Consider the following 13755-nt stretch of genomic DNA (forward strand, 5'->3'; position numbering starts at 1 on the left):
GAGGTATCATCCAGCTGGGCTAAGTGAACTTTATCCATTGACACTGATAGTCTCTTTATTTCCAAAGAAAGGTCAAGAATTTGATCTTCTAATCCCTTTAACTTTTTAAAGATACATTCCACTGTGCTTGCAATCAGGGTAATTGGGGTAAGCTCGTCAGAAGACATGGATCTTTCTTCATTATCATGCTGTCTCTGCTACACCTTTAAAGCCCCCACCCCAGACTGGAGTTGAGAGTCTATGACGTCTTCGTGGTCAGACTCATTAGTCAGTTCATTAGTCAGTTCCTCCTTTTCTGCTGGCTCTAACGCGTCTTCTAGAGGGGAGAAGCGATTCGATGTTTTGATAGCAAATGACAACAGCAGATTTGGTAAAGGTAAAAAAGTCCTCTATCCTAAACTGTTTGCAAACTGGCAAAGAAGCAGATTCCTCCTCCACTTCTCTTGGCCATTTGCCCGACGCCATTAAGAGGGTTCTGTTGGATGGCAATTGGCACTATTCTGATAATAAATAAATAAATAAATAAATAAAACGAATACCAAACAACTAATGTCTTAAAACTTACAGATTAAAGCCACAACATCTGCTAAGAATATCATGAAATGTCTTTAAAAGCCAAATCTATCAGACTTAACCATTCCAAGTCATCGCAGGGCATTTATGTTGGCTAGACTAAATGCGTTTCCCTGCAAAGTTCTACAAGGGAGATATCAGCGAGTCCCTTTAGGCGACAGACTCTGTTCCTGTGGAGCGAATATTCTTGACTCAATTCAGCATATATTGCTTGATTGTTCCTTTTATCATAATCTCCGTAAAGATTTATTTTGTAAGCTTTCTTTCTCCCCAGATTTGTCTATTCTGCCACCCTGTTATTATTTATTGAATGAAACTGAGGGGGAGGTTAGCGAGGCTGTGGCAAAATTTTTGGCTGACATCCTTAAATTTAAATCTGACCATGTATGAATGCATCTGTAAGCTCGGTTTCATTTTGATTTTATCTACAATGTTTAAATTTTTATATTCTGTGTATTTTTATTTGCAATTGTTATGCCATTAAAGGTTTGGTAGGGTATGGTATAGAAACAGGGGTGGCTAAACTTGCTGAATGTAAGAGCCACACAGAATAAATCTCAGATGTTTGAGAGCCGCAAGATATGAACATCAGATGTTGGAGAGCCGCAACACAGGCAGGCAGGCAGGCAAATAAATGGGGGGAGAGGTGGAAAGAAAATAACTTTAACTTTAAATGCATTCTCCAAGCCATCAATTGGGCTTGGCTTGGTGATTTAAAGAGAGAAATGCCTTCTCCCAGCTGGTCAACAGGGTGGTGGGAGTTTCAGGAGCCACACAATATATGTCCAAGAGCCACAGTTTGGCCACCCCCCCCCCACCGATATTTAGTTTCCTCCATTGGACAGCAAAACTGACTCTCACTGGCTGCATGTCCCCCTGAAACTTGTTCCTGGTGCTCGGCAGTTGTAAAAGTGGATTGCCTTCAGACCCGGAGACTGTTTCCTTTCCTTTAAAGCTGCCCTGGATGATTGAGAGAGCCCAGCCTACACGCCCAGGGAAATGCTGACTGCCTCTTTGGGGTCAGTCAGCAATTTTTCTCCGGGCCACTTTGGCCAGGGATCCTGAAGGTTTTTGCCATCTTTTGGGCATGGAGCACAAGTCACTGGGGATGTGTGTGTGTGTGTGTGGAGAGCAACGTCCCCTCTAAACGGCAGAGTCTTCTGAGCAAAAATTCTACTTTGTGAGCTACTGCATCAATTAGTGTGTTCTGGGGTCGTCCTTCCTGAGCTAAGACAAAAACATGTGAGCTAGAGGCTAAAAATCTGTGAGCTAGCTCATGCTAACTCAGCTTAGAGGGAACACTGGTGGAGAGATATTTGTGAAATTCCTGCATTGATGACTCTGGAGGTCCCTTCCAACTCTTATGAGTCTGTGAATTTCTCTCTTCTCCCCCCCCCCCCCCCGTCTCATCCTAAGCTAGCATAGGCCACTGAGTTGACTGAGGGGTGACACGATAGAGGTTTACAAGATTATGCATGGGGTGGAGACAGTAGAGAAAGAAGGACTTTTCTCTGTTTCTCACAATACAAGAACTCGTGGGCACTCAATGAAATTGCTGAGCAGTCTGGTTAGAACGGATAAAAGGAAGAACTTCTTCACCCAAAGGGTGATTAACACCTGGAATTCACTGCCACAGGAGGTGGCGGTGGTTACAATCATAGACGGCTTCAAGAGGGGATTGGATAAACATCTGGAGCAGAGGTCCATCAGTGGCTATTAGCCACAAGGTATAGATGGAACTCTCTGTCTGGGGCAGTGATGCTCTGTCTTCTTGGTGCTTGGTGCTTCCTAGCCCCACCGATGGACCTCCTGATGGCACCTGGTTTTATGGCCACTGTGTGACACAGAGTGTTGGACTGGATGGGCCACTGGCCTGATCCAGTGTGGTTTCTCTTATGTTCTTACCATGTTTTGTGGCCCTTTCCTGTCAGGCATCTGTCGCAGGACTACTTCCTTTTGTGAGTCCTGGGAGGGATGTCACTGAACTGTAACGCTTGGAGAGAGAGAGCTGGTTTCTCTCTGTTTGTCCGGGATTTTATTAACAGCTTTGTCAGACTCCCCCCCCCCCCCCCCTTCAGTTTTACTTTCTAAAATAAGAAATCCCATCCTGTAGCAGCAGAAAAGGGAGAGCAAGTTTGGTGTAGCGGTTCAGTGCGCAGACTCTTATCTGGGAGAACCGGGTTGGATTCCCCACTCCTCCCCTTGCAGCTGCTGGAATGGCCTTGGGTCAGCCAGAGCTCTCTTATCTGGGAGAACCGGGTTGGATTCCCCACTCCTCCCCTTGCAGCTGCTGGAATGGCCTTGGGTCAGCCATAGCTTTCGTAGGAGTTGTCCTTGAAAGTTGTCGTTCTCTCTCAGCCCCACCCGCCTCTGTTGTGGGGGAGGAAGGGAAAGGAGATTGTCGGCTGCTCTGAGATTCAGAGTATAGGGCGGGATATAAATCCAGTATCAGTATCATCCTGTGCCCTCCCAGCCTGAGCTGCAGAACAAGGAAGCATGCAGAGAGCCTTAAGTTCTGGCTGGCTGCTGATGGCACAAAGGGAGAGTGGTAAAGCTGCAGTACTGCAGTCTGAACACTCTGCTCACGACCTGAGTTCGATCCCGGCGGAAGCTGGGTTCAGGAGATTATAGGCCGCTCTGAGACTCTGTACTTGAAAGGGCAACTTCTGGGAGAGCTCTCTCAGCCCCACCTTCCTCACAGGGTGTCTGTTGTGGGGGACTCAGGTTGACTCAGCTTCCCATCCTTCCGAGGTCGGTAAAACGAGTACTCAGCTTGCAGTGGGGAAAGTGTAGGTGACTGGGGAAGGCAATGACAAACCACTCCGTAAAAAAGTCTGCCGTGAAAACGTCGTGATGTGACATCACTCCAGAGTCGGAAACGACTGGTGCTTGCACAGGGGACTACCTTTACCTTTTTAAAACTAGGTACTTGCCGGTGGAAGTGGAGGCAGGGACTTTTCTCTTCCTCTCCCAGACTGCTCAGAAACACGGTTCTGGCCACCCTGAGGTCCTTGGGGGAAGGGTGTGGTAAGAAAGGGCTAAACAGATGGGAATGGAGAGGCAGGAGAGACGGAAAGAGTCTGTTGCCCAAGGTGTAATTATCTTGCAGAATTCACCACCCGAGGACCTTATGAAGTTCTGCTCTAACTTAATTGCTCTCCTCAGCTTTGTTTTCCTTTTGTTTCCCCGGTAGGCAATATTTTAATGCCACTTCCGATTTCTACACGAATTCCATCAGCAGGCAGCCGTTCTCAGACACCAACTATGCACCGACAGGCCTTGCCGATTTCTTACCCAAAAACGGCGATTTTCCTCAGGTAAGGCCGAACTTTGCTCCCCGCGTGAGTGTGTGCCACCTCGGTCGGAACGGGTTGGAATGGAAAGGAGCAGCCGCACGGCTTTCCTTCCTCTGTCTTCCTCTGCAGAATCCATTCTGTTCTGACCCTCCTAGGACAAGCACTGCCTGTGTTAGGGAAGTTCTGCTCGGGATTTGGGGTTCGAATCTTGCTGGTTAAAGAAGTGGAGCTGGGAAAGGAGCAACATCCAAATTCCGAGTGGTGATAAAGTGGAGAAAACGGTTGTCTTTAGGGGTGGGCTGTTCCAAGTTTTGAGTTGGATGCAGGGCTCTTTTCATAGCAGGAACTCCTTTGCATATTAGGCCACACCCTTCTGATGTAGCCAAGAGCTTACAAGGCTCTTATTGCAGGGCCTACTGTAAGCTCTGAGTATTAGTTACAACAGGGGTACGTGGCCTAAAATGCAAAGGAGTTCTTGCTTCAAGAGAAGCCCGGATGGCACAGATCTTTCCTGTGGCATGAGGAGTGGAATCCACCCAGCCTTCACTTTTCTTGAGAGGGGAAGACTTGCAGTTGTAAGGAAAGTCTGAGCCCTAACTTGGATCGCTCAGGCAAGCCCAGTCTCTTCAGATCTCAGAAGCTAAACAGGGCCAACTCTGGCAAGTACTTGGATGGGAGACCTCCTGGGAATACCAGAGCTGGGAGGCAGGGGCAGGCTTTATTCAGCCTCCTCTCTGAATATCCTCCAGGGCCCCAGTAGGGGTCAGTCATTAGAGGTCACCATGACTTATAGGTTCATGCATGTGTGCACATGCACACGAACACAAACAAAAAAGCCTCAGGTCCTCTTTGAGATTCATTAACACAGATGGAAAAAATCAGGGCTTTTTTGTAGCCCATGGTCACCTAAAACGGAAAGAGACCCAACTCTCATAGAAGTCTATCCCTACCTGGTTGCCTGGAGTCAGCTTTGGACTGGCCCTCAGACGAGCCCTTATTAACAAATCCGGTATATCATAAGAAGGGGCCGTTCACAAGGGGAAAGTGATTATTTACTTTATTTATATGAATAAACTGCTTTTCTCAGCAATGAGAATCCAAAGCAACATGCATTGTTCTCCAGTCCTCAATTTGATATGATTTGAATCTTGGGCACAATGATCAAGGTGCCTCCATTTGGCATCCTTCTCTCTCTCTCTCTCTCTCTCTCTGGTGTTTTTGGATTTTTTTAATATTTGTGCATGCTCACCTGGAAGTCATGGTGACCTCTGGTGCCTGACCCCTGCTGGGAGTCTGGAAGATGTGGCTGAATAAAGCCTGCCCCGTCCTCCCAGCTGCTGATATTCCTTTGGAGGTCTCCCATCCAAGGACTCGCCGGAGCCGACCCTGCTTAGATTCCGAGATCGGGCCTGCCGGGGCTATCTAGGTCAGGGCCTGTTAGGCATCGTTGATTTTTTTTCCTTTTAAATTTTGTCCCTGAGAATGAGCAGGCAGCACATGAAAGCACGTTTGACAGCACAAAACAATCAGCTGGCAGCAGTTAAGCCCCAGTGGCTCAAGTTACATTCCAGGGGGAAAAAAACCTTACAGGTCAGATCCTGTGTTTGAGCTGCTGATCCCTGAACCAGTGGGGGGGGGGGGGCGGGGGGGCGGGGTGTCTATGTGTCTTCTCTACTAAGATTATTAGATTGTCTTCCTTTTGGAAGCCCTTCTCCCATTTACCCCCTTTCCCTTGGGCCATTTTGAGAGGATCCAGTGTGGATTACTTTCTGGTTAAAGTTTTTAATACTGTCAGTCAGTCCACATAAGCAGCAGGTACAGCAAAACAGAGATGTCTAATTCTTTTTAATTTTGTAAAGGGCATAAGGGTAATAAGAGAGAATCACTCCTTAGGACAGGGATGTCAAACTCATTCGTTATGAGGGCTGGATCTGAAATAAATCAGACCTTGTTGGGCCTGGTCATGTTGGGTTGGGCCGGGCCATGTAGCAGAGATATAAATTTTATAAAGAGCACAGGCAAACACAAATATATTTTTAAAAACTTAAAGCATGCTTAAAATGTTAGCACTCATTGGTCTTAAAGATGTCTTCTTTGTATTTCTCCCATGGGATTCAGGAAACTCAGCAAAGGAAGCTCTAGCTCTTTCCTTCCTTCCCCAGGGGACTGGGAGGGGAAGGAGCCTCAGCCAATAGAAGGAAGAGAGGCTTGGCTCCGTAGCTCTGCTCTGCAATTGAGAGAGCCTGGCAAAGCAAGCTATTCCCCCCCCTTCCTCCCCAAGGGAGGAGCCTCAGCCAATGCAGAAAATAGAGGTTTTGCTCTGTAGCTGCTGTGCAATTGAGCAAGCCTTGCAAAGCAAGCTGTTATGCAGAAGGAAGCAAGATATAAGGAAAAGGAAGCAGATGACAGCCGGTTGCTTGGGGGCCTCATAGAAGCCCTCCGGGGCCTGATTCAGACCCCGGACTGCATATTTGACACCCCTGCCATAGGACCTCTATTGTTGATCTTAATATTTTTGAGTTAGTTTATCTGGGAGCACAGGGTCTTTAAGATGTCCCTTCACCAACTGCAATTGGTTTTTTTTTTTAAATCTTTTTTTTAAATTTAATACCCAGCCTTCCTGCACACTGCAACAGGCCCCCTGGGGGCAGGGGGCGGTTCTCTGCTTAGGACAGCCCTTCATGAGGATGGTGCCCTGTCAGTAGGAGTCTTGTAATAATCTTGGCAAAGGCATAATAGGCACCAACTCTTGGTAGTGAGTCACAAATTGGTTTAATTGCTAATGTTAGGATCCTGGAAACTGTACAATCGAAATTCTTAGGGCTTTGTTTAATGCACCTAGATGTACTTCAAATGCAATCCTAAGGCAAGAAACAGGCCTCCTCGGAGTATAGTTAAAAATATGGAAACATGCAGTTTCCTTTTGGTTAAGGATACATTTAAACCCAAAGGATTTAATATCCTTTTTTCTAGCTTCTGAACCTTACCCTGCATGGTTTGCAAAGATAACTGATAAAGTTAGTGTGGGTTGGATCCAGAAGAGCTATTTGACATGGGTCTGAATAAACTAAAGGCCCTGAGGCCTTTCATTTGAGAATATTGAATTGCAAAATGATGTGGCGATGCTTCCCATAAACTACAAAAGTTTGAAAAAGTCGTCAAACTATTCAACAGCCCCATATCTCTCAAATATTGTCTATGAGAGATCTAGATGGGCCTTTTCGAGAGCACGCTTTGATGCATTTCCTTCGGCAGTACTAATGGGCAGATTTTCTCAGTTACCAGTACAGAAGCATCCCTGTTCTGAAAAAGTAATTGAGTCCGTCATTGCATTGTGAATTTTATCAGGAAGAAAGGTTGCAATTAATTGTTCCACTCCTCTGTAAGTTTGTACCATGGAAGTATTATATGAATTTTAGGTCTGCTCTGGAAATATCTCTTAGAAGTTATGCCGAAACCTGTATCTTATTCGGTAGCAAAATTTTGTACCGTAGTAATTAGAAAGCGGAAATGTTTGGAATGACCAAACAGATTTTTAGCGTTCTGAGTTTTATGAATGTAAGGTGTTTTGATCTTATGTTGGTCTTTGACTGTAATAAATACTTAATCACTGTCTGGTAGCGAGTGACAAGAATCCTTGACGGGGAGGCAAGGCAGGAACCCCAGGGAGTAACCCCCCTGTGCAGAACGCACTCAGACAGGTGAGACATGCTCTGGAGAGCGATCCCTTTGCCAAGCGATGCTGTTTGGACCTGGCCAGACCCGACATCTCCCCTCCTCATTTCGACACTGTCTTCAGCAGGGGAGAAGGCACCGGGTGGGTTTCCAAGGCTGCTATCGGTTGGCATTCCTGCCAGATGTGCACCAGACGAACCAGCTGGCGGAACCAGTTGTTCCAGATTCCTTTCTTTCGTCACCTCTTTTCTTGGCATTGCTGGGAGCATTTACTAGAAATGTTTCCCTCTTTCTCTGGCCTCTTTATTTACTAGAATGCCTGCCGCTTGGCATCAGGTCCAGGGCTCCGCAAGTGAGTGTGGCCAAGGCCCCTTTCCCCCTGATTGGTTGGTGCTGGGGTGGGGGAGGAGCATTCCTGGACCATTGTGCTCACTGCTAATAGTGAGGTGATTCCAGGGGTGGAATTCTAGTAGGAGCTCCTTTGCTTATTAGGCCACACCCCTCAATGTAGCCAATCCTCCAAGAGCTTACAAAAAAGACGATTGGCTGCATCAGTGGTGTGTGGCCTAATATGCAAAGGAGCTCCTGCTAGAACTCCATCCCTGGGTGATTCACTGTTCACAACTGGGAAGGGGGAGGGGATTCGCACATAGACCCAGGAGCGTGTTAGTGACGGAAAGCCACCCAGTGTGCGTGTGCACAGCAGCTCTTCTCTCCCCCCTTCCCCTGCAGCACTTTCCACCTGGGCACCTGAGCTGGAAGAGTTCGAAGGATTTCTAGGGAGAAGAATGCAGCATTCATGCAGGCTTCAGCTCTCTGTCTCTCTCTGGGCAGCTAATTATAAAAATTGCAAAAAATTCAAGCCATCTGCTAAGTCAGGTAGCATGCTAGGATTCACCCTTATTCCCTTTCACATCAACTGATGATACTAGACCCATTGACACTTGTTTCTATCATCCGTGAAGCGTTTTACAAAGCAGACAGGGCCAGGTTGAGTGTTTGGCCAGGCAGGCTTCTGATTGGCTGTGCAGATTCAAAAAACCAGCACGACCTTCACTATGTGACTTCAGGCAAGCTGTGGTCTTTTTGTGGCTGGCTTTGCCTCCTACGTCAGCCATTTTGTGACAGCCTTTTTGTGGCAGTGCCCATCAGAATGTCCGAATTCCAAAGGTGCCTGCAAGCTCAAAAAGGCTGGGGACCCTGAATAAATATAGTAGCTGGATTACAGGGTTAGAATCTGGGGTGGCTGGCTTCAAATCTATCTCTCAACCATGAAAGCCCACCAGGTGACACGTTGGGACCCCCACAGACTCTCAGCCTATCCTACCCTTGGAAGGTGGTTGTTATAGGGATTAAGTGGGAGGAATGATGTGAAAAAAAGAGAAGAGATTGGATTTATACCCCGCCCTTCACTACCCAAAGGAGTCTCAGAATTGCTTGCAATCTCCTTTCCCTTCCCCTCCCCACAACAAGCACCCTGTGCCCAATGTTTATTCTATTTATTCTATCAAATTTATATCCCGCCCTCCCATTTCCTCGAAGCTGTAGAGTCTTGTGAGCAAAAATTCTACTTTGTGAGCCAGTGGCATTAAAGTTGTGTGCTACTGCATAGATTAGTTTGCTCTGGGGCCAGTTTTCCTGGCCTGTGACAAAATGTGAGCCAGAGGCTAAAAAACTGTGAGCTAGCTCATTCTAACTCACCTTAGAGGGAACACTGCCTGTGAGGGAGGCGGGGCTGAGAGAGCTCTGACAGAAACTGCTCTTGAGCAGAACAGCTCTGAGAGAATTTGTGACTGACCCAAGGTCACGCCAGCAGTTGCATGTGGAGGAGTGGGAATCAAATTGGGTTCTCCCAGATAAGAGTCCACACACTTAACCATGACACCAGACTGGCTCTTTGGGTCTCCAATTAGAGAGAAAAACCAGGATATAAACAAAAAAAATCCACTGATACCTTTCCTGACACCTGTCAAGAGTTTTTAGGAAGTGGGTGGGGCCGGGTGGATCTTTTGCCCAGCCAAGGCTTCTGATTGGCCACTGGAGATTTGATTGGCTGTGCAGATATTTTAAAACATCGCTTTGGCAGCAGCTGCCACCGCAGCAGGAAGATCTTCCCTGTGTGACAGACGTTAAGCTGCAGCAGCCATTTTGTGGCTGGCTCCGCCTCCCGCAGTAAACATTTTGTGGCTGTGCCCACCCCATTGTGTCAGATTTCCAAAGGTGCCCACAGGATCAAAAATGTCGGGGACCCCTGCATTAGATCCGCAGAAATGATCGATGATACAGGGAAGGGGTGGGGCAGCAACCACATTCAGCCGGAAACGAATCAGCCAAACTCATACGAAGTCTGGATCAGAAGTGGCGAAACTTGCTTTAGCGTAAGAGCCACATAGAATAAACATCAGATGCTTGAGAGCCACATGACATGAAGCTCAGATGTTTGAGAACAGAAGGAAGGGAGGCAAATAGATAGGGGAGGGAGAGGTGGAAAGAAAGCAACTTCAACTTTAAATACATTCTCCAAGCCACCAGCTGGCTTGGCTTGCAGAAGTGATTTAAAGAAACAAATGCCTTCTCCAAGCTGGCCGATGGAGCAGCGGGGGCTTTGAAGGCCTCGCAAGATGTGTGAAAGAGCCACATGTGGCTCCCAAGCCACAGTTTGGCCACCCCTGGCCTGGATCATTTTTACCTGGAGGCCTAATTCTGATTAGGGGTTTCAGGCAGGTAGTTGTTGGGGAGGGAGATCTCCCCTTAAGGTGCTGTCACTGAGAAGGCCCTGCACTGGATGGACTTCACATGATCTGACCATTCCAGGTACAATAGAATAAGAAGGGAGATCTTTCTTGTCAGACAAGATCCTATGGGATCACCAGTGTCCTTCAGGACCTCTCTGTTCAGGGCTTTCAAGCTGAGAATAAGGCATGTTGGATCACCTTTGGCCATGCTTTGTAGCTTTCCCTCTCTGAAAAAGGAGGCAGATACAAAAGAGGAATCAGGCACAGAAATAGTCTCAGATTTTAGCAGTCCTCAGCTGGTGAATCACGCAGTCTACAAAGTGTGACTTCATTTTGTCAGGATTTATTTGTCCCCTCCCCCTTTTTGAGTCATACCCTCATTTTGAACTGGTAACCAGAAACTTTTTTTTTTTGTTGTTCTAAAGGTGTTCTTCTGGTTTGGGCTGGGCAAGCATTGAAACAAAGGTTTGCGTTCTTCTCTGATTTGGGTTGGGCTTTCTGGAACAGGGTCCACTTTTCTGCCTTCACTGCTAAATTGTTTTGTTTTTAAAAATTAATATTGTAAATCCCCTAATGACGAGCAAGAGAGGAGATCTGCCGTGGCCCAAACAATCCAAAACACCAAGGAACAGCAACAAAGCTACAGATCCGTAGTATTATCTCAGTGTGTAATTTTTGGGGTGGGGGGGCAGGGGAAGAGGAAACGTCACCGGCTTTCTTTTGAAGTGCACTTTTTACGACCGCCCCTGGGAATCCTCTTCTAAATTTAGCCTTCATTTTTGGCTCCCCCCACCCCCCACCAACCAACCAGCTGAGGGAAAAGAAAAGAAAAGAAAGGCTGTTTTAAAAGTTGTTTGTCTTCTTCAGCTGCCCCCTCCCTTTAAATGTGCTTGGCCCCAGAATCTGGCAGTGGAGGGAGGGGAGGTTTGCAGTCCCGCCAAGCGTTGTTCTGGCTCCCGCAGCCCCCGTGCGTTTCATCCCGTGCCGTCGGGGCTCTTTGTTTACCGTGGCTCTGTGGTTAAATTGCTCCACGTACAGTAATTCTGTTCTCATTGCCAGTAATTTCACTGACTTACCAGGCAAGCTTCATTTCCTGAAAGTCAGGCAGCCGGACTTAGAGGAAGCAAGTGCCCTCCTCTGCGTGACTAAACCAATTGCTGTGCAGGCTTCATGGCAGAGGAGAGCGATCCGCTGGGCAGCTTCTCCCACCCCCCACCCCGTGTCCCCCCACCTCTTCCTTCTCCACTTTTTCACTCTTTCTAATTTAAGGCCGTTAAAAAAAACCCATATATATCAATGCCCCGCTTTGGCCAGCCCCCGATGCGCCGCTGGCTGCCATGAGCCCAGTCGTGTTGCAGGAAAAGTCCACTTTGCCACCCGCTCCGGCCTCTCGCATGCTGCCTGACTATGTCCCAGGTGCAGTTCTGGCTCAGGTTTGCGTCTCTTTTCAAGGTAACAGCCCTTTTAACATTTATTGGGGTTTTTAAAAAAATCTTTTTCTCTCCCTATCTTGCATTTGCGGGGTGGATTTTTCAAAAGCGGGTAGGAGAATCAGCCCTTCACTTTCCAGGGGGCTAAAATCCAGCTGCTGGCGTGCAGGGGGGTCTCCCGGTCTCCCTCCAGTATGGGCTTGCTTTCAGCGTGTTTTGGCGGCACAGAATCTCTTGGAGTGTTGTGAGGGAAGGGAAAGTGGCTGTGTTGCGCCGGGTGTGTGTTTTACCAATTGTCACAGCACAAAGAGACTTCGCAAGGAACCCTCCTGAAGGGTGACCTTTGTCGCCTGTTGCCATTTAAAGGCTTTCCTGGCTTTCCTAATGACCTGGTGGGTAATTTGGCAGGTTTGTGTTCTTTTTTGTTCTGTTGATTGCCCACAACTAATTCCTCCCATCTCTGGAAAGAGAAGTTCTCAGGGTCACGGTTTCCCCTTCCGTGTAGTTTGCTTGCCTCATTTCTCGCACCAATTGTGTGTTTTTGCTTGGATTGGGATGAATGTTGAGTGTCCATCTTTTCATGCACAAGACCTCTGGGTTTGGAAATGTGTGTGGCGGGTGCTTGATGGAGCGTAGAGCTGACCAGTCAGGTGGCTAAAATGCCTTCTATCTGATTCTGACACAATTCTCCTTTCCCACTACCTGCAGTGTTCTGGTTGTGTACCTGTGTTTTAAAGTCTGTGTTGCTGGCTTTAATGTAGATCTGTCCCATTGTATTTGTGCATCCTCTTTCCTTCTACCAAAACCTCAGAGCAGCAGAAGTGTGGATTTTTCCACTTTTGTGCCTGTGGAAACCCTGTAAAATCAAGTATCCTTGCTGGAGTATAAGATGATTGAGGATACTTTGAGTATGATAAAAACTGCTGAAAATTCGGAAGCCTTAAAATACCAAACATTAAGAGAGCTGGTATAGCTGGAAGTATCTGTCTGGAGTTCAAGTTACTACTTCTGCAGGGAAACCTGTGAGATTTCAGTAGTGGAAAACCTGCTTAAATCGCCCTGAACTCTTTGACAGTTGTCAAAGGTTGTCGCTAATAAAATCACCTTTTGTTTTTAAGACTAACTTCTGTCAGGCTAAAATTGTGCAAGTTTAGAATTTGCTCACGTGTTTGAGCAGGCTCTTTCAAAAAGACGCAGTGAAGAAGCCGACTGTGTGCCACAAAAGGATTCTTCCTTTGAGTTCGGTAACAAAGCCAGGCTTCTGGTAGATTGTAGGCACAGCCTGGCTGTTGAACAGTTGTTTGTGAGTCTCTCTGGATTTGTGTGTGTGTGTGTATGAGAGAGATCCCTCTGAAATAGCTGCTGCAAACTGTCCCGTGCTAGCTGGATTGTCGAATTGCCGTGTCTGGAATCTCTCACAATGCTCTGGAATCGTGACTGCAACTTCAGCCTTCTGAGAGAAAAGGGCAACTAAAAAGAATTTTGGGAGATAAAAACCTTGCTTAGGATATTTTGCAGAGCTCGTTTCCCACAATCTGTTGGGAAAGACGAGGGGTTCCTGACCCTTTTCAGCCAAGGCTTCGCTGCCCGCCCTGCCCCTTTCTCTGAATTGATCTTCAGCGCTCTTTCCCTTTCCACCAAGTTGGATATGGTTAAATGTAACAAGGCTCACCCTTCTCCAGGTGGTTTTGCAGGATTTCCAAGGCTGACTGTCTTGGGTCCAGAGACCCTTTCTTGAGCAGGAAGGCTTTTTAGTTTAGAGAAAAGACGACGGGGGAGACCTGAAGGAGAGGTCTGTAGAATTATACACAGGCATGGTGAAAGCAGATGGTGAGGATTCCCCCCCCTCCATAGTTGCTAGAACTCAGGGGCACCTCAGAGAGGGCAGTGAGCAAGAATTGTGGGTATAACGTGCCGTCAAGTCAGAGCTGACGTATGGCAACCCCACAGGGCATTCAAGACAAGAGACAGCCCGAGGTGGTTTGCCCTCGCCTGCCTCTGCGTAGTGACCTTAGACTTCCTCGGAGGCCTCCCATCCAAGTGCAA

At 47.4% G+C, this 13755-nt stretch overlaps 1 protein-coding gene across 3 annotated transcripts in view; it reads left to right on the forward strand.

The window, feature by feature from the left end:
* SBNO2 (strawberry notch homolog 2) overlaps positions 1 to 13755 on the forward strand; it is a 92168-nt gene that overhangs the window by 14336 nt on the left and 64077 nt on the right. For 2 of the 3 annotated variants that reach the window (XM_060232862.1, XM_060232864.1), the window contains one exon: positions 3767 to 3890. In XM_060232862.1, coding sequence (XP_060088845.1) covers positions 3767 to 3890 — 124 coding nt within the window. Of the gene's footprint in view, positions 1 to 3766; positions 3891 to 11605; positions 11732 to 13755 lie in introns of those variants that run through there. The other variant, XM_060232863.1, reaches the window with a different exon arrangement.

Source organism: Heteronotia binoei, chromosome 2 (genome assembly GCF_032191835.1).
Source record: "Heteronotia binoei isolate CCM8104 ecotype False Entrance Well chromosome 2, APGP_CSIRO_Hbin_v1, whole genome shotgun sequence".
In the NCBI taxonomy this organism is placed as follows: Eukaryota; Metazoa; Chordata; class Lepidosauria; order Squamata; family Gekkonidae; genus Heteronotia; species Heteronotia binoei.